An 18,122-nucleotide genomic window follows, 5' to 3' on the forward strand; every position below is an offset into this window, starting at 1 on the left:
TTTTTGGCATACGAGCGATGAAACCTATGTGAATCTAACCGGTTGCGGACCTCTGGAAGCTGTTCAAAACTTGTTTATGTCAGTAAAAAGCCCAGCGAAGTGAGTTTATGTATGTTTTTGCCTTTAGTGGAAAAGATAATGCAGACATAGCACTGTGCGTCCCAAGAATGTTAGGAAGGACAGTAGCAAAAAAAAAAGGAGCTGCTTTTAGTGTCATTTTTTTTTAAAGCATCCAGTGCCAAGAGGAATAATAAATTATAGTTCAGTGAGGTTTAATGTCTATTTATTTCATATTTCACTTTTTTATTCTCACTATTTATATGTCTTTTTAAAATCTTTTAATTGCTTTTATATGCAAAAATGTGACTATAGTGTTGGAAATTGGTAATATTGATAATATTTTTTGGAATGGCAAATCTACATTTATGTTATTTATACTTATGGACATTATTCATCTGTTCACTCATGCACAGATGCACATACCCCAGTACGCTATAGACCGGACACACATGGACATTGCACATTTGCACATGCATGCACATTTGCACACTTTCTGGACGTTTCCATTCATTTCCATTTTTATTTCCATTTAACTTGCTATTTTGTAGATTAGATTTTTATATTTGTTATATATTTTTCTTGATATATTTTTAAAACTTTTTATATTTTGTTCTGTTTCTTATAGTTTCGGCTATTTATTTACTATTTCTTGTTAATTGTTTTTAAAATTTTAAGGTCACGGGCAGTCGTCATACTATGTATAAGTGTGTATGTGACAAATAAAATTTGAATTAGAATTTTTATTTCCTATAGGAAAATGAGTTCTATAAGATGAATGTTCACTCTAAGAACTTGCCTCTGGAACAGATTAAATTTGTATGCTGAGGTACCACTGTAGCTTTCTGTCACAGATCACTCTCTCATTCCACCCTGCCTGTACTCTCTTCCTCACTTCTCTACCACACTCTACCACTCTCTACCTATTCCTTTGTACAACTGACCTTAAATACTGCATTTTAACTCCTCGACCTCAGACTTGATCTGTGACTTTATACGATTTATATAATAGCGCTTGCGCGCCCCCTGGTGGACATACATCGGAAGCAGCGAACGTTCGGCTTCGGTTCTTACATTTTTTTTACGGAAACAGCCGAAGCGGAACTCGGGCTCGCCGGAAGATCCGGGTGCTGCTCAGATTAGAACATAAACAGCAATGGCGGAGGCAGCGGCGGCGGCAGCGTCTACGGCGGCTCCGGCAACAACAACGGGAGGCTGGACGAAGCACGTTACCTGCAGGTTAGTTTACATTTCACTGGGATGGGAGCGGGCGTGTGTTTTAAGACGGGTTTGTGTTTTTTTGGTGTGAACGGGTCATCTTTGAGCCGCTAAAGGACGTTAGTGAGCGCGAGCTCCTGCGGCGGTTGAGTGACCGTTAACGGTCGCTCGGTGTGTGTTTGTTGTTATCCGCGATAGCGCGCAGTAAACACGCCGTGCACCCACTGACCCCACACATACAGAGACTTGTCTCGGATTTGGGACGGAAACACACTCGACTGCGTTTACTTTCACTATCAGTTTGAGCGTCAGACTTGTTTACAGGGCTGTGTTTGTGTCCTGACCGGGCTGGTGGTCGGTGGAATTAGCTGTTCTGTTCTGTTCTGTTCAGACTGACTGACCCTCGCTAAGTTCATTACAGCCTTCAGCAAGGCGCCATTGTTCAGGCAGTGGACAGACAACAATGGACACAGTGAGCTTTACTAAGAAATGACAGCTTGTTTTAAAGCTCATTGTTATTATATCTAGTTAAAGTGTTGATCTTGTAAAGGTATACTTATACATTCAATTAGTCAATATTGATCCAGCATCCCTGTCTCATCCCTGTCTCATCCCTGTCTTTAAGCATAAAAATTGTCCTGTGTCCCTTCAACATGGTAATGTGAACCCCAGCTTCAGTGACAGCCAAGGACACTGCACTGAATGAGCATTATTGTTTACATTTATTTATTTATTTTAAAATTACTTATTGAGCTTATTGATAAAACTGAATCGACCTACTCCATTATTTAATGCCAGTTTCAATTCAGCATCCAAAAATGTGAGAGCAATGCTCATTCAGTGCAGTTTCCTTGCCTGTTAATATAGCGGGGGTTCACATTACCATGTTGAAGTGACACAGGGCAATTTTTATTCCGTAAAGACCTGGATGAGACAGGGATGCCACCAGCTGTAGGTTTTATTTTCCTTCATCTTGTTTTGACTTGTTCCATATCCTGAACTCTTCATTCAAACAAACCACTTCATTATACTGTGATGAAACAGTCGTGATGCTGTGATGTAATCATGAGTTTTCAGAACACTAGAAATCTGATCTTCTCACATCACAGATTAGACATGCAGCTAAGTGACATAAGCTAAAATGATCAGATTAAAGATATTTCCACCACGTAGCCAATAAATGTTATTAAATATTGAAGTTGAGTACGTTTTATTATAATAAAAATATTAATTATTTTTTGTTGTTTCACAGGAGATAAAATGCATTTTATGCCAGGTTTATACTGTTCATGTGTTGGTTTTACTGACATGACATTGCAGATCATGGAGTCATTTGTTAGTCGTGAGTTTAAGTTGATTGTAATGTTTTATATTCTACAACATTCTTACTGATTGATTTAATTTAGTGTTATTGATGGCCAGCGACAAAGTTCTGCTGGTGTCAGTAATCTTGGACAGCTAAACTAAGAATCCTCACAGTATGTTTAGTATCAGTCTAATCCTAATATTTCACAGATACATGTGTGGTAGAATGTTAGGGAATTTTTTTTCTTTTTCTTTTATTTTTTAAAATGTATTTTATATTATTTTTTTTTTAAATTTTGCAGTGTGTATGATTTTGTGTGTGTGTGTGTGTGTGTGTGTGTGTGTAATATATATATACACTCATGCATACACACACCAGGTCCATGTGGTGTACACAGGCGACTTTACTCTATTGTTATGAAGACCTATTCTCAGGAACTTCATTATCATACAGCACCATAGGGTAAGCAGCCCAACTGGGGGTCCACCCGGCCATTAAACACATTGTGTCTCCCGCAAATGGTACTCTGCTTATTATACATTTCAAAGAGGCTCAAGAGTGTAAAAAAAAAATGCATGCATTATGCAGTGCATTCATCAAGTCTCCTGTGCTCGCCACCTTGTCTACTAATTCCCAACTAGTTCTTTGTTTTTCCTTTCTGTATATTGTGTCTTTGTCTTTTACACAATAAGCCCCTTTTTTACTTTCACTAACTAAGATTAATTATTTATATTGAGGTGAATTAAGTTTAACAGCCAGTTTAAATTGAGCTCCGATCGTTAACTAAATGTGTTGGAGTTAAATATTTAAATCGTCAACCTTTGGCTGCAATTGTTCCCGCCTCTGGTCATAGAAAAGCAGAGAACAAAGATTAACTCACTTTATATTTTAGTCCTGCACATCCTCCTTTTTTTTCTTCCTTTCTTCCTTGCGATAATCTCATGCAGTGTATAACAAAGTGGTAAAAATATGCTGTGTATTTATGTATTAATAATTCCTCAAACATGGTATCTCGCGTTTGATTTCAAGGTATTTCATGCACGGTCTTTGCAAAGAAGGAGACAACTGTCGATACTCGCATGACCAAGGCAGCAGCAGCAGCAACAATAGTAGCAGCAAGTCAGCCATGATCTGCAAGTTCTTTCAGAAAGGATGCTGCGCGTTTGGAGACCGCTGCAGGTGAGATCTTCTCTCATTTAGAGTAGTCAAGCCTGCTTTCTTTTTTTTTTTTTTTTTTTTTTTTTTTTTAATGTATATTTAGCATGTAATTTGTTGTACGAAATTGTGTTATCTTGTTGATAAAAATCTTGATGGAAAAAATTGGGTTAATAAACGTGCTGTTGCTTCTCTGGTAAGGTTGTGTGTGCACTTCTGTGACACTTGAGGCACTTTTTACTCTCAGAATGTGTTTTGAGGTTGAGTGGATTGTCTGTAGCACTTGGAAACAGAATTAGCGGTGAAGGATTGTGATTTTTATTTATTTGTTTACAATGCTGGAAATCATATCCCCCATTAACAAATGTATGTTTTTTGGTTTTATTACTCTTTTTATGCGTTTAAAATTACATTTTAATCGTTTATTATGGTTTATGGAATTAATTTAACGGATAAACAGGTCAAATATCAGAGATCCTCTGCCGTCTATCTTGCTCTAAATGTAGCTTCTCTTTTTCCAAGTGAATATCTTTTATTTCTGAGTGTGGGATATCTGTCTGTTTAGTCCAGACGATATTTTATATCTTGGAACATTTAGTGATTCTGACCTTGGTTGCCAGCAGTGCATTGCTTAGATACATCATGCACCGGCTGTTTATCATCGAAACTAACTCAGTCATGGTCAAGCGGATGGATGTTTAATTAATTCCCAATTATACAGTTTGGGCTACAGATGTCTCTAATGTCTAGATCTTCATACCTGATGAAGGTACATTTTGTTCAGTGAATAAATGAATTCTGTCCACAATATGGCCACATTGACGCCAAACCGATAGCTGTAGTGTGAAAGTAGAGCTGCGAGCCAGACACTGTCGGTTTTGTTTGCGTCTTTTCTGTCTGCGGTCAAGTGCGTCCCCATAGTAACCGCTGCAGCAAGGGAATGCCTTTGTGTGCAGCGGCCTGCTCGGTGACAGCGTCATGTGACGTCAGCCCTTTCTCTATCTCTCGTACGTGGCCCCTCCTTCTCCTCTTTGAGGTCCTGGAGTTTGTGTTTGGGCTCTGTGCAGATAGCATCGTCTGGATGTTTGTGACAGGGCTTTGTTGTCATGGTAGGTAGGCAGGCATTTTTCCACCAGGCTGTGTAAGATGCACATGCAGTGGGAGAAGGTTCACTGGCTTTCATTTAAGGCCCATAGAAACCTTGCATGCATTAATTCATTATGAATAAAGTCTTTTACGTTGTCTCTTGTGTTTTTTTTTTTGTTTTTTTTCCTTTTCCCCACTCACCCCCCCCCCCCCCCAACCACCACCCCTTTCGGTGTCTTTCACTCCTTCACTCCTCTTCCACTTTAAACCCTGGAGGCCAGACAGAGCAAATCATATACTGCAGTCTGCACCAGAATTACATAACCCCAATGTGTTAGCGCATCCTTTCCATCTCCGTGTTCATGTTCCCCTCCCCTCTCATCAGCAATGCTGCTGGGTTCATACAGTTTAACACCAGCCTTTATGAACAGTTTAACACCAGCATTTATAAAAGCTTCTATTATTAATTCTTCTTATTATTTATTTTTATTATTATATATATTCCTGTCACAGTTAGCATTTCATAAAAAATTTAGGGTAATTTGTTCTAAGAGGAAGCATTTGTGTGTTTGCATTTTGTTGGTTAGGTCGATGGTGGTGTTATCAGCTTGCATGTTTTCGTAATGTCACTTCCTCTTAGCCTGCATTTAGTTGATTGTTGCATGTAAAAGCTTTTTATCTCCTATATTCAAAAGGGAATGCAACCACAGCTTTCTAGGAACTCGTACACTTTTTTTTTTTTTTTTTTTTTTTTGACTGATGTACATGTTTAAAACCTAACAGGCCATCTATACTGATAATGTTTTATTGTCTTCATTGGATCAACCACTCTATCATTGATCGATAGTTTCTGTTCATCAAGGACTATGTTCTGCTCAGGTTTTTTTTTTTTTTTTTTTTTTCCCTGTATTGGCATTAGACATTTTGTTCTTGCAATAGACAGAGTTTGCTACAGCATTTTCTCCAAGAGATCTCATAATGAGGTTTAGGATTTTATCTAAAAGTGCTAACACAGCAATAAAAAAAAAAAAAGAATGATCCTATTTGCAGACTTCTGTCTAACCCCTGCATTATTAGTAGCGTTTCATTTTTTTCTTTTCTTTCTTTCCTTCATAGTGTTGCCTAGTTACTGCGGTATGATGTTCCATGTCATTGTGAGCTTGTGAGAATGTTTCTTCCTCCAGCTGTTGTGCTACTAAATTTGAAAGCCTCTAATATCCCTTCTGCACTGAACAGCATGGCAAAACAGCACATACAAACGCAGGGCTAGGCAAAATATTGCTTTATTCTGCAATTTTAATGTAATGTACTCTCTCTCTCTCTCTCTCTCTCTCTCTCTCTCTCTCTCTCTCTCTCTCTCTCTCACAGTTAAAGACAATTCGCTAGCGCAGAAAACAGAAGATGCATGTCAATGCTTTAGTCATTGGTGAATATCAGGGATGTGAATTGCCAAGAACCATGCAATGCGATATTTATAATTACAATACAAATACCTAGGTGCTGATGCGATTTGTACTGCACTTCAATAAGTATCATGATTTTATACATATCCCAGTCTATTATTCAGATTTTTCTATTCAAAATAATTTGCTCCTACCACACAGTAAACTGTTTTGCAAGCCAGTGTGTGAACAGCTACAAGTTCTCCACCTACAGGATTATAGAGGAGCTGCAAAGGTTTACCGTCTCAATCGCAAGCATATATACACTTATGTATACGTATATAAATTAAATCCATATATTAAAAAAAAAAAAAATTGGGGTGGAAGTCAGTGAATCACCCCACATTTTTGACTTGCATGAATCACCCCGCAAAAGAATGACAAGACGTACTTTAGAGAATAACTGCTGTCCACAGATTCACCACAGCTGATGGTGTTATTGTTTTAATTTGTAGTAAATGTACATAGTAAATGCTTACCAGAATATTGATAAAAGCACAAAAATGGATGCACTAGGTGTTTGGCTTAATTCTTTGTGCTTTAAATTTTAATCACAAAGATGGTTTATAAGAAGCCACGTGAGATTTTAAAATGAGAATTGAAGTTTCACTTTTGAAGATGTGTTCAAGCTTAATGACAATAATAAGGTATTTTCCCTGTAGGTCAATAAGTTCTTTAAAGATTTCTGTGCCAGTTGAGACAGTAAGTCATACCCAGTCAGTTGTCTCCACTTGATGGTCCCAGCTTGGCTCCTAGTACCTGGGAAAGACTGTTTAGTACTGGTAATTTACTGTTTAGTAAAACTGATAATCGACAGTAAAGTTGAAATTTTACATTTGGGGAAAACAAAATTTCTCTCTTTTTTTTTTTTTTTTTTTTTTTTTCCCCTCTCCTTGTTGCTTTAGTGTCTTAGTCTGCCTAGATCATGTCATCCACTGACTAAAATATCTCAAGACCAGCTTGACATAAACACAGAATACTAAGTAGTCCATATGTAATTATCTGCCTGTGCTTAAATAAATTCATCCCCTGCAGTGTAGAACTGGCTTAGTCTTATCCTTGAGTAAACAGTGCCACACTCAGCGTGTTAACAGCATAGATGAAGAGGTTGTAAAAACTCTGATGTCTCTGAATCATAATCTCATGTTCAAAAATGACTTCTCCATCTCTTATTGTTAACATATAAATGCAAATATTTAGACATTTTTGATTAATATTCGATTTTATAAATTTGAATTATAAATGTATAAAAATTTGGTTTTTCTCTCCTCTTAATAAGTCCAGTTTGCTGTTTTGTAAATCTTTCCTATGCCTCGTCTCTTGTGAAGTATTTGGTGTTTGTTTTGAGACCAAAGAAATAAAGGAGAGGCACAGACACTCTTATTGTTTAACCTGGCCATTGGTGAATTTATTAAGCTTCATAATTGTATTCACTTGATGCCTCTTGTCTGCCTTCATGCACCCCAGGTTGTTGCTGTTGTTGGTAAAGTTGCATTACTCAGTAGGTTTGCGAGTAACACAAAGCAAAGTCTTATTTGCTGCAGTAATGAGGTTTATGGGAAAGTGAGCTACTGTACATGGAGCATTCTGTATCTTGGTAGTAGTCTTTTTTTTTTTATTTTATTTTTTAGTTCATTTGAGTTGCCGAGCATGTGGTGCTATAATAAGCACAGAACATCCAGAACGTGTTGCTAAAGAAGGAAAAATGTCAAACTCCTGCAGTGAAAAGGGTCTATCTGCATACATTTTATATGCAGATATGATGTCATGGCTAAAGCAGCTCCATATTAAGTAAGCTCAGTTTTAGCTGAGCTAAGCCTAGAGTTTTTGGTTTCTCAAACTGCAGCTGGATATTTATTTTTGGTGAATGTTAGTTCTGAAAGTGGAACGAGGCTCTTACAAAAAACGGCACTTCTTTTTTAATCCACAGTCGTTTTTCTTGGCTCTGCCTTAATTTAGTTTTTTATTTTCCACCCCTAATGGACAAATTTCTTTTTGAAAAAAAACTACAAATGAACTGTTTTAAATGCACTTAAATTAACGGTCTCCCCTGACGTGTAATTTATATTTAATCCTCATTTTATGAATGCCGAGAGAGGTGCTGTAAACTGCTTTAACTACTATGTGCTTGGCTGCTTTTAAAAAAAACAAAACAAAAAAAAAAAAAACACTCCTGTGGTCTGGACCATTACTTCATGTTAGTAGCTACAGTATAATACCAGTAGCTACATGGAAAATGAAAAATCTCTTTGTCAGTATCATGTGAGTAACATTAGCGTCTACTTATGTGGTGATGATTTCAAATTTGACTGTGTAATGTCTGCGTGGTGTTCTGCATGTTCTGTGTGGCTCTTTGCCTATCGTGCGCCATTTTCACCACGGCATTTCCAGAGCTAGTTTGGACCAATTTTGAACCTGTTGTCTTCAGACAGCCAAAGCACCGGCTCTTGTACAGAAAAAAAAATAATGTGTTCCATGGTGGCACCAACTCTTTGCCAGACCAGAACAAAAACATGAGATGTAACGAAAATGGCCTCAATGAATATGAATATGCAATGAATAGCACAGATGCTTTCTTGTAATGATGGTTTAATCTCAAAGCCATGTTGGAGTTTGCCGTTGTTGCTGTGCTTGTTGCTAGCATTTTTATTATTTATTTTTTCCCCTGCTTGCAGTGCTGCGGAAGTAGAGACATACACAGAGCTTTACAGTGATGTAATGATGTGTCTCTCCAGCCCATGGAAAAACAGAACCAGTTCTCAGGTGGTTTGCTACTGAACCTACTCTAAACTGGCACTAGCACCATACATGAGTAACATTTCCTCATCGGAAGTCAGAAACATGTCCGTATGTGCACTGGTTACTCCATCTAAATATTGTATTAATGTTTGTGTCCTAGTATTGACCCTGAATCCACCACACCCCTGACCAAGTTAGAGCACTTGCTGAAGATTAGTCAGTGACTTAAAAAAAAAAAAAGTTTAATCTATTTAAAGGAATAGTTTATTTCACACTGACCTTTAACATTTCAAACAATGTCCTTGTAAACAGTGTACAAAGCCCATTAAAATAAGAGTATAATACGGAAATTACAGGTAGAATTTAATTATAAGGTGGAAATAAACAGTGAAAGCACGCTTCCACCATATTAGTCACATGTTCACTTGGTTGTTCAACATAAACCTATTGACAAAGACTTGTTCCCGTCTCATGATTGCAGCCTTGTTTTCTGTTTCGTATTTCAGTTTAAGTCATGCAAACTACAATATGATGTTTACTTTGCATTTCTTATAGGTATGAACACACCAAACCAGCCAAACAGGAGGAGCTCCCTGGCCCAGTGCCCTCGGTGCCGCTTCCTGCTGCCCCCCTCACCCTTGTTGGCGACTCTGAGTCCATGCCCAGTGGGCCAGCTGGCACGTCTAAAGCCCAGGATAGGCCCCAAAGCTCTGGGGGAGTGGACTGGGTGAATGCCGCAGAGTTTGTGCCAGGCCAGCCCTACTGCGGAAGAGGTGAGTGCGTGCTTTTTGCCAATCTTTAAAAAAAAAATTTCTTTCTTTTTTTTTTGTGATATGTTGTCACCTGGTCAGTTTGACAAAAGATGGAGTCACTTGTATTTATGGTATCGAGCAAGTTATGTGTCTCATGCAGAGCCAACAGTTGCTCAATAGTTTTACTAAGCAAACATGCTAATTGTGGAGACCTTGAGGGAATTGATACACTGCACAGATGCTTTGGTTTCTGTTTTGCTCACATGGCAGCTGGCTTGGCTCCTGATCTCTGCTGCAAAGTTGATTAAGATTAAAGCATTCATACCCGAAATTTAAAATGAAACTGCAAAGGATAGGAGACTTCATGAGATTATAAAAGTGGCTTTGGCTTCTCATAATCCTAGTGGACTTTCTTTTTATAATTGTGTACAGAGGGGTGTGTTTTTGGTGCTTAGCAATGGGCTGAAAATAGCTCCTCAAATGAGGAATTTGAGTTCTGAGACTAGGAGAATAACCATTAGCTCTGCTTGTGATAACATTACACCACTCTACATAAAGAAATGTATTTTCATTTATTCTGAATTAAAAATACAAACTTGTAAACACGGGCATTGATTTTCCTGAAGTACACAAAGGTACTACATACATTTCTTTCTTTAAAAACATGAATAAATAAATAAATATAAAATTATGTCTAGGTCTTCAGCACTATATTGAGCAAATAACAGTTGTTTTAAATTAATAAAATCTTTTAAACATCCTTTAAACATTATTTGCCGCTGGTGATGGTTCTGTTACTGTTTTTACACAACTCTTTGAACCGTCTTTCTCGACAGAGTGACTTTGGAGCATCAAATAAAATACCACTGCAACAGTAGTTAATTTCTGTCTTTTTTTCCTTATTTACATAGTGAAATCAGGTCAATGTGGCTGTGTACAGCATTATAAATAAATAAATAACTTCTTTCCTTTCAACGACTTGCACTTTGCTTAACACTGCCTGTCAAAGTTTGGACACGCCTTCTAATTCCATGATCTTTTTTGATTTTTATTTCCTTCTACATTATAAAACAATGCTGAAGGTGTCCAAAATATGCAATAATTTCCTTTGTATGGTTGATATTGAGATGCCTTCATAACAGCTCTAATTTAAGGTGCTTTTAATTAGAGATTTTGGAGGCTCTAAACTTCTCCCCTGCGGCGGAGTCTTTATGAGAGCCAGTTTTATGATGTTGCTCGATGAATTTTGCAAAATGCACATAATACTACTGTTCCTGCAAGACCTGTTCCAGCTAACCTTCATGTCTCAAAATAAAAATGGACTGTTGCTGTTGTTAATTACATGATGACATTTTTGTTATTTCATATGACAAATCTTCAGTATTGTTCTAGAATTCTTGTGTCCAAACTTTTGATTGGTGCTGTAATTGTGACTGGCTAATTAGCGTGTAGGATGCTTGCTGAGTTATGATTTTTACTTTTAAGTTGTTTATCTTACTTTTCAAACATATATTAATTAAGCGCATCTAAAGTGACCTCTGAATATTTTGCAAAAGTCTTCAACACGTTCAGTTAATTTTAATTAAGATCACCCGAAGTAATTAAAGCTAGAGTATTTATTTAGGTCATAACGCACACTGAACCAAACGTCCTGTACTGTTACACCCCCGGTGTCTTGGTAAATTAGACAACTGTCATAACTCATTATTTTCATTACAGTATTTGTATAATGATGAAACAAATAAAAAACCTAGTCGTCTTAAATTGTGTTGATTAAGAATAGATTTTAGTCTGTATAATTGTTCTTTTATCTTTTATTTGCTTAAGTCCAAGTGCCAGTTTTATATTGCACTTTTTTTTTACTTCACTCACTCTTGAAACAAGATTCTGTTAGATACTGTTAATATTTAGAATTATATTAGAACAAGGATTTAGTAAATAGTTAAGGTCTAGTATCAGTTCTCCTGAAGGTTTATGCTTTTTACTAATTGTCTTCACAGTGGTATATAAACTATAACTCTACTGCATCACACTCGACCATGTATGTTACTGTAAACTGTGAAAAAAAAAAAAAAAAAAAAAAAACTTGTTCTAAGCAGCTGCACCACAGAGCTGGTACTTTCGTTCAGGAGGAACATCTGAAATTTGCCTAAACATTTCAGTGTCTAAAGCATTCTTTCATGTCTTGTCCTATCTATGTTATGACTTGGTAGTTTTATTTCACACACTGTATGATTTGCCCATTTGTTGAACACATACCGATCATTTAACATCTCTTGTTGAAATGTTGTTGACCTCTCAGCCTGTACCTTTGACTTGTACTTTTTTTTTTTAAAGACATTTGATTGAATAGGTTCTAGACACAGAAAGGAGCTGCATCAGCCCACTCCCTTGTTAATTAACGCCACACCCTGACTTGTTTTATTACTCAGTTACAAAATTGTACCTTAGGATATTTAACTACAACACACCTACTGTAATCTCTGTGAGAAGTGAAATGTCATGGTGCAGTGTTGAAATCTATCCACTCTAGCACTTTGTTAAAAGTCTGATGGCATGATGATTTGATTTTATGTTCTGGGTACTTTGCAAAAGAAACCGATTATCTAAACTTGGATGAAACTTTTTTCTTTCCTTTTTTTTTTTAAACTAAACTTCCCCTACACTCTTAGCAGATCCCGTAAATGCGGATGGTCCAGGGCCTCTTATAGAGGATGAGTACAAAAAGGAACAAACCAACAAAGAGCTAAAGAAGCAGCTGTGCCCGTACGCCGCAGTTGGGGAGTGCCGCTATGGCCTTAACTGTGCCTATCTGCACGGTGACGTTTGCGACATGTGCGGCCTGCAGGCACTCCATCCGTCCGACACTGCTCAGCGCTCCCAGCACATCAGAGTAAGTGTGGTTTTACTTAAACGAATAATTTGGATACAGTGGAACCTCGGATCACGAGCATAATTCATTCCGGAAGTGGCTATTCCAAAACACCCGTAAACCAAATTGAATTCTCCCATAAGAAATAATAGAAACTCAAATTATTCCACAGCCCAAAAAAATAAATATATAAAAATAATTAATACAAAATATTAAGTAAAAATAAAAAAAATTAACCTTTACCTTTAAAAAAAAAAAAAGTAAAAATAAATCCCGACAAATAAGTGTGTGTGTGTGTGTGTGTGTCTAAAGTAAGCTCCCCTTTCCCCCTTCTCGTCTTACACGGATACACTCTTTTCACACACACGCACAATGGAAACACAGTTTTATCGGAAAAATAAACAAAAAAATCTCTCTAATGACACTCGATTGAGCGTCACACTAACGGATTCACTGCTGTAAAGTAAAAATAAAACAAATTAACCTGCACGTTACCTTAAAGACAGAGCAGTGTTTCTGTGTAAAGCAGAGCGAAAGAATGTGTGTGTCTGTAAAGGCAAAAGTAGGAGGGGTCTGTGTGTATGTTTGTGTGTGTCTTGAGCAGAGAAAGAAAATAGATTTTTATTGAGAGTATTGAGACTTTTTTTTGCTTTATTCATCACGTGCGCTCTACACACACGCATACAGAAAAAAATAAAATGTGTTTTTCGCGCATACATGTGGTTACAGTGTTATGGTAAACGGTACACGCGTACACGGATGTTGATTATACCAGTAAGAGACACGCACTAATACCCAGCAGAGGAGATGATTACCCACAATCCGCAACGTAAGAGAGAAAAACCATTGGCTCAGTTGTGATCACTTGACGCTCTGCGTCAAAACAAGAAGCGCATGTGTGATACATGATACTCGTTACTCGTAAACCAAGACTTTTGTTCGTTTTCCAAGGCAAATTTTTTTTACAATCTTTGTTCTTCTTGCGAAACACTGGCAAATTGCGTTACTCGCAATCTGTGGTTTCACTGTACTTTTCACTGTGCTTTTGGAAGACATAGCAGGTGTGAAGAAATGTGTAGCATGGGAATCTAAGGCAAGCAGATATTGGGTCTGGTCTGATAAGTAGTCTAGTTCACAACCAGAACAAACAACAAAACATTTGTCACAATATTTTCAAACATTATTTATTAGCTATATGTTTCAAATACACTGATGCGAAGCAGCTTCGAATTGTAACTACAGCACGCAGTCGCTGTTAAACATGTTGAGAGAAAAAATTGCTAGCAAGTCTTGAATTAAATCTTTGAAATCGGACTTACTTGCCAGTGAAACACATTGTGCCATTTGATTGTATGCATGTGTTAAACTTGCTCTGGATTAATGCATTTAACATGCCGTGAGCTAGCTTATTACATTATATTAACTACCACTTTCAGCCTAGTCCATTAGGAAACCTAAACATAGCACTGGGCAACACACTGTAGCTTTTATCTGTGTATGTAAGTATGATCTGTAAGCATTTCCTTTAATTAGCATCCTTTACCCTCGACAGGCATGTATCGAGGCACATGAGAAGGACATGGAAATCTCGTTCGCCATCCAGCGCAGTAAAGACATGATGTGTGGCGTATGCATGGAGGTGGTTTTCGAGAAGGCCAATCCCAGTGAGCGTCGCTTTGGCATCCTCTCCAACTGCAACCACTGCTACTGCCTAAAATGCATCCGCAAGTGGAGAAGTGCCAAGCAGTTTGAGAGCAAAATCATAAAGTATGTTTGCAAATGAAGACGACCGTGCATGCTGAGGAGTCTTATTGTTGCGTAATTGATATCCTAGTGCCCTTTGCACTTGCTTATTTGTTCTCTGCTCCATTCGTGTTTCAGGTCCTGTCCTGAGTGTCGAATCACGTCCAACTTTGTCATCCCAAGCGAGTACTGGGTGGAGGACAAGGAGGAAAAGCAGAATCTCATTCAGAAGTACAAGGACGGCATGGGGTACAGAGTTCATGTGCAACCACACGTTTATTGCATTACCATGTCGTCGTCGTCCCCCTTTCTTTTTCTTTTAATCAAAAATAAAGTTAGTCATAATTTAATTTGTGAAAGTAAAGCTGTATTTCCATTCATCCTCAGGACTAAGCCCTGTCGCTATTTTGATGAGGGACGCGGAACCTGTCCATTTGGAGCTAATTGCTTCTACAAGCATGCCTTCCCCGATGGACGCCTCGAGGAACCTCAGCCCCAGTCCCAAAACCAACGAAGGCAGAATGGCTCCAATACAAGGAACAGGGTAAGAATTTTGGGACACTTTAGAGGAGATGGGGTTCTTCCAGTGTTCTCTGCTTAATTGTTTATGCGTTGAGATTGTCCTAAACTAATTTATTTGCATGCCCTAATCATAGCAGTCTTGACTAGAAGTAGAGTTAAAGCTTTTTAGAGTCTGGTATCTCCACAAGTAAAAATAAAAAATGAATATAGCTCCTCTAAAATGTGCCAAAAAAAACCCATTTGTACTTAATTTAAATGCAAATGTGGAAACGTACATATTTTAAATACTACCATGAAAAGTCCTTAGCAGCCCTGTTTATAGTCTAGAGAGAGTAACAGTATTTAGACTTACAAATCTACTGTAGCAAAGGGCAAATATTGTATGTGTCTCTAATAAATGGCTTATCTCTTTGCATTATGAATGCATGGGAATATTCTAACTGATTTTAATGTTCTTCTGGGCATACGAATGCCCCACCTGCATCTATATTTCTATGCTAATCTATTTATGGATAATATTTCTGACAATTTTAAATAATAATAGCCTTATAAAGGGAAATAAGTTATCACTTTTCCATCCGTCTCGCTGCCTCCTGCATCTGAACACGAGCCACATCTATGCTTTTTATTGACTCGCCCCTGCTTTTACATCAGCGAGGAAATAATCGCTGATGGATTCATTGAGTCTTTATCTGTACAAAGTGTGTAAGCTCGTCTTGGTTTTGGCAATGTAACCGCAATTGGAGCGGGGATATTTTTAATAGCTGATGTCTGTCTACTAAAATCATGTAGATTTAATTTCGTAAGATTTCCCTGTTGGTTCTTGCTCTTCTTTATTCCCATATGATTTGTCGATGGGAGCAAAATATCTGACAAGGAATGGGAACCTGTCAAGAAATATACAGGGAAATATACAGCCATATACAGAGAAAAGCTGTCAAATGTCCTCAAAACGTGCATTTAATGTTTTGAACTACTTTTACAGGGCTCGAGGCGCACGCCACTCTGGGATCTGTTCGATGAGCGAGAAAGCAGTGACTCCTTGGACAATGACGATGAGGAGATGGTAACATTCGAGCTAAGCGAGATGCTCCTTATGCTTCTGGCGGCAGGAACCGACGATGACGTCACCGACTCCGAAGACGAGTGGGACTTATTTCACGAGGAGCTGGACGATTACTACGAGCTCTACCTATAGCACCCTGTCGTTACTACCTTCTTTCCCCTCTCTCCCTCACTAATCTTTTTTGCCACCATCAATTACACCTCAACCCCTTCCCTAACTAGACGCTAGACTGTGTGAGTGATGGACAGTAGCTTATTTTTCCCTGTGTTGTGGCAGTGCCTTTCAGCAGGCCGTTAAACTTATGAATTCAGTTCAAAGTAAAATGAATTATACTATATATATATATATATATCTATATATAAAAATCAGATTTAAAAAAGGAAGAACAGGTCTGTGTACCCATGCTAAAGCCTTTCTAGAAAACCTCTTCAGTTTTGAGTGTTTTTGTGTACTTTATGTACTAAAGGAAAAAATTTAAAAATCTAGAAAAAAAAGACAAAGCTTAAAAATTACAAAAAGACACTAAGTTATACTTGTAAAAAAATTGGAATGATATTGCTAATAAATCTTAATGGTTTTATTATGAAGTCTAGGTTTGACTTATCTACCCAGGTATAGTCCTGATTAAACGGGACTCGGAGCATACAGCAGCTTTATAAGACTTTACTGTAACTGGTGGTGGCTGTGATGCTTTTCTGGAATATTTTCTCCTCTCATGCACTGATTCTGGGGTGGTGGTAGTGAGCTTCCTTGATGTCAAATGCACACATGCACTCTTAACGTTTATAAAAACAACTTGTCACTGAACATTGTTTTCTCTCTCTCTCTCTCTCTCTCTCTCTCTCACGTCTCCCTTTCCAACTCTTTCTAATTGGCCTTTTTAGGTCAGTTTTTAACCTACCTGAAGTGTACAGGTTATAACCACCTGTGGTATCAAATACAGTCTCTCCTAAGAACTGAGTGTAGCGATACTTTTGTGAAATTGGACTCCAGAAAGCAGACTTAAATGCATTCAAATACGAAGCCGAGTGTTTCATCACTTTAACTGTCTAGTAATTGTAGGTTTATGTTTTGCTTCAGTATTGCATATTAAGCTCGGCTCTCAGCAGCCAATCCACAAACACCCAGTTGTTATTCGGTTCTTGTTGAACTTAATTAAAATTGCATATGTTTATACTGATATGTGCTTGTTTTCTATGGTCCAGAACCATCAAACATAACTTGAAAATTAAAGTTTATTATCACAGTAATGATGTCCATTTTGTCTTTTTTGTTGTTGGTTGAGGGTTCGATTCCTGCCTCGGGTCTGCGCGTGCATGTTCTTATGTCATCTGGTGTCCTTCCACAGTCCAGAAACATGCAGAATAGGATAACTAACAGTCCCAAATTGTCATGTGACAGATTGGCGTCCTGTCCAGGGTTTATCCCACACTGTTCCTTAAGTTTTTTCCAAGGACATAATTCCTGATATCACATGCATTATTGCATCTGTATCAGTTAGAGCTTGTAAGGTTAGATATAGATAGATAAAAATTAGATTGTGTCACATCACCAGTAATTTGAATAAAGACTAAAGTTTAGTCCTGCTGTTGCAGAAAAAAGTTAACACATTCTGATCCATTGTAAAAAGGTTTTGCAGTTTTCTCTCAGGCGGCATACACCTCCAGGGTCAGGGTTTGAGGTGTGCCTGGAGTTTGCATGTTCTCCCCATGCTTGGTGGGTCTGGTTTCCTCCCACAGTCCCAAGACATGCAGATTAGGCTTATTTGTGTTTAGAAATTGCCTATTGTGTGTGTGGGATAAAGTGGTGTAGACATTGAGTGACTCACTGTCACAAGTATCAAATATTTTACAATGTTATTAGTTAGAAAAAAAATGTATATATTGCTTTTAAATTGGTTGATGTAAAGAATACTATTCCGTAGTAAATTTGATCATTTTTCTCCCAACTTCTGAACATCTTTTGTTTCTTTCTCAAACCTTGAATGTTCACCACAAATTCTCTGTGCTTTTATAAATCTTGTAGATTGCATGGCTAGCTTGTTTTGCTTATTCTTCTCCATTTGGGTGAGAGGGTCATAGTGATACTGCCTTTTGGTAATTTAGCTGTATAACTTGAATTAGCCTATAACAGGATATCTCTGATCTCTCTGATATAAGATCCT

The 18,122-nt window shown here is 37.7% G+C and overlaps 1 protein-coding gene across 2 annotated transcripts; it reads left to right on the plus strand.

Moving 5' to 3' along the window:
- The first annotated feature begins 1,148 nt into the window (after positions 1 to 1,148).
- Positions 1,149 to 17,208, plus strand: mkrn1 (makorin, ring finger protein, 1). 2 transcript variants are annotated; one of them, XM_053508735.1, is made up of 8 exons: positions 1,149 to 1,296; positions 3,611 to 3,760; positions 9,559 to 9,776; positions 12,428 to 12,648; positions 14,180 to 14,394; positions 14,509 to 14,619; positions 14,758 to 14,914; positions 15,878 to 17,208. In XM_053508735.1, exons 1-8 carry the CDS (start codon positions 1,214 to 1,216, stop codon positions 16,088 to 16,090), a joined length of 1,368 nt encoding a protein of 455 aa, XP_053364710.1. In that variant the 5' UTR covers positions 1,149 to 1,213; the 3' UTR covers positions 16,091 to 17,208. The 2 variants fall into 2 exon arrangements, with proteins under 2 accessions (XP_053364710.1, XP_053364711.1); XM_053508736.1 differs by having other exon boundaries at positions 12,431 to 12,648.
- Positions 17,209 to 18,122: the final 914 nt, after the last annotated feature.

The sequence above is a fragment of the Clarias gariepinus genome, chromosome 12, assembly GCF_024256425.1.
Source record: "Clarias gariepinus isolate MV-2021 ecotype Netherlands chromosome 12, CGAR_prim_01v2, whole genome shotgun sequence".
In the NCBI taxonomy this organism is placed as follows: Eukaryota; Metazoa; Chordata; class Actinopteri; order Siluriformes; family Clariidae; genus Clarias; species Clarias gariepinus.

Bases quoted from the DNA above. Each gene is read 5' to 3' on its own strand.
- mkrn1 (XM_053508735.1), top strand. From the start codon at position 1,214: ATGGCGGAGGCAGCGGCGGCGGCAGCGTCTACGGCGGCTCCGGCAACA. The intron at 1,297-3,610 runs GTTAGTTTACAT...TTTGATTTCAAG, and splicing joins ACGAAGCACGTTACCTGCAG to GTATTTCATGCACGGTCTTT. The intron at 12,649-14,179 runs GTAAGTGTGGTT...TACCCTCGACAG, and splicing joins AGCGCTCCCAGCACATCAGA to GCATGTATCGAGGCACATGA.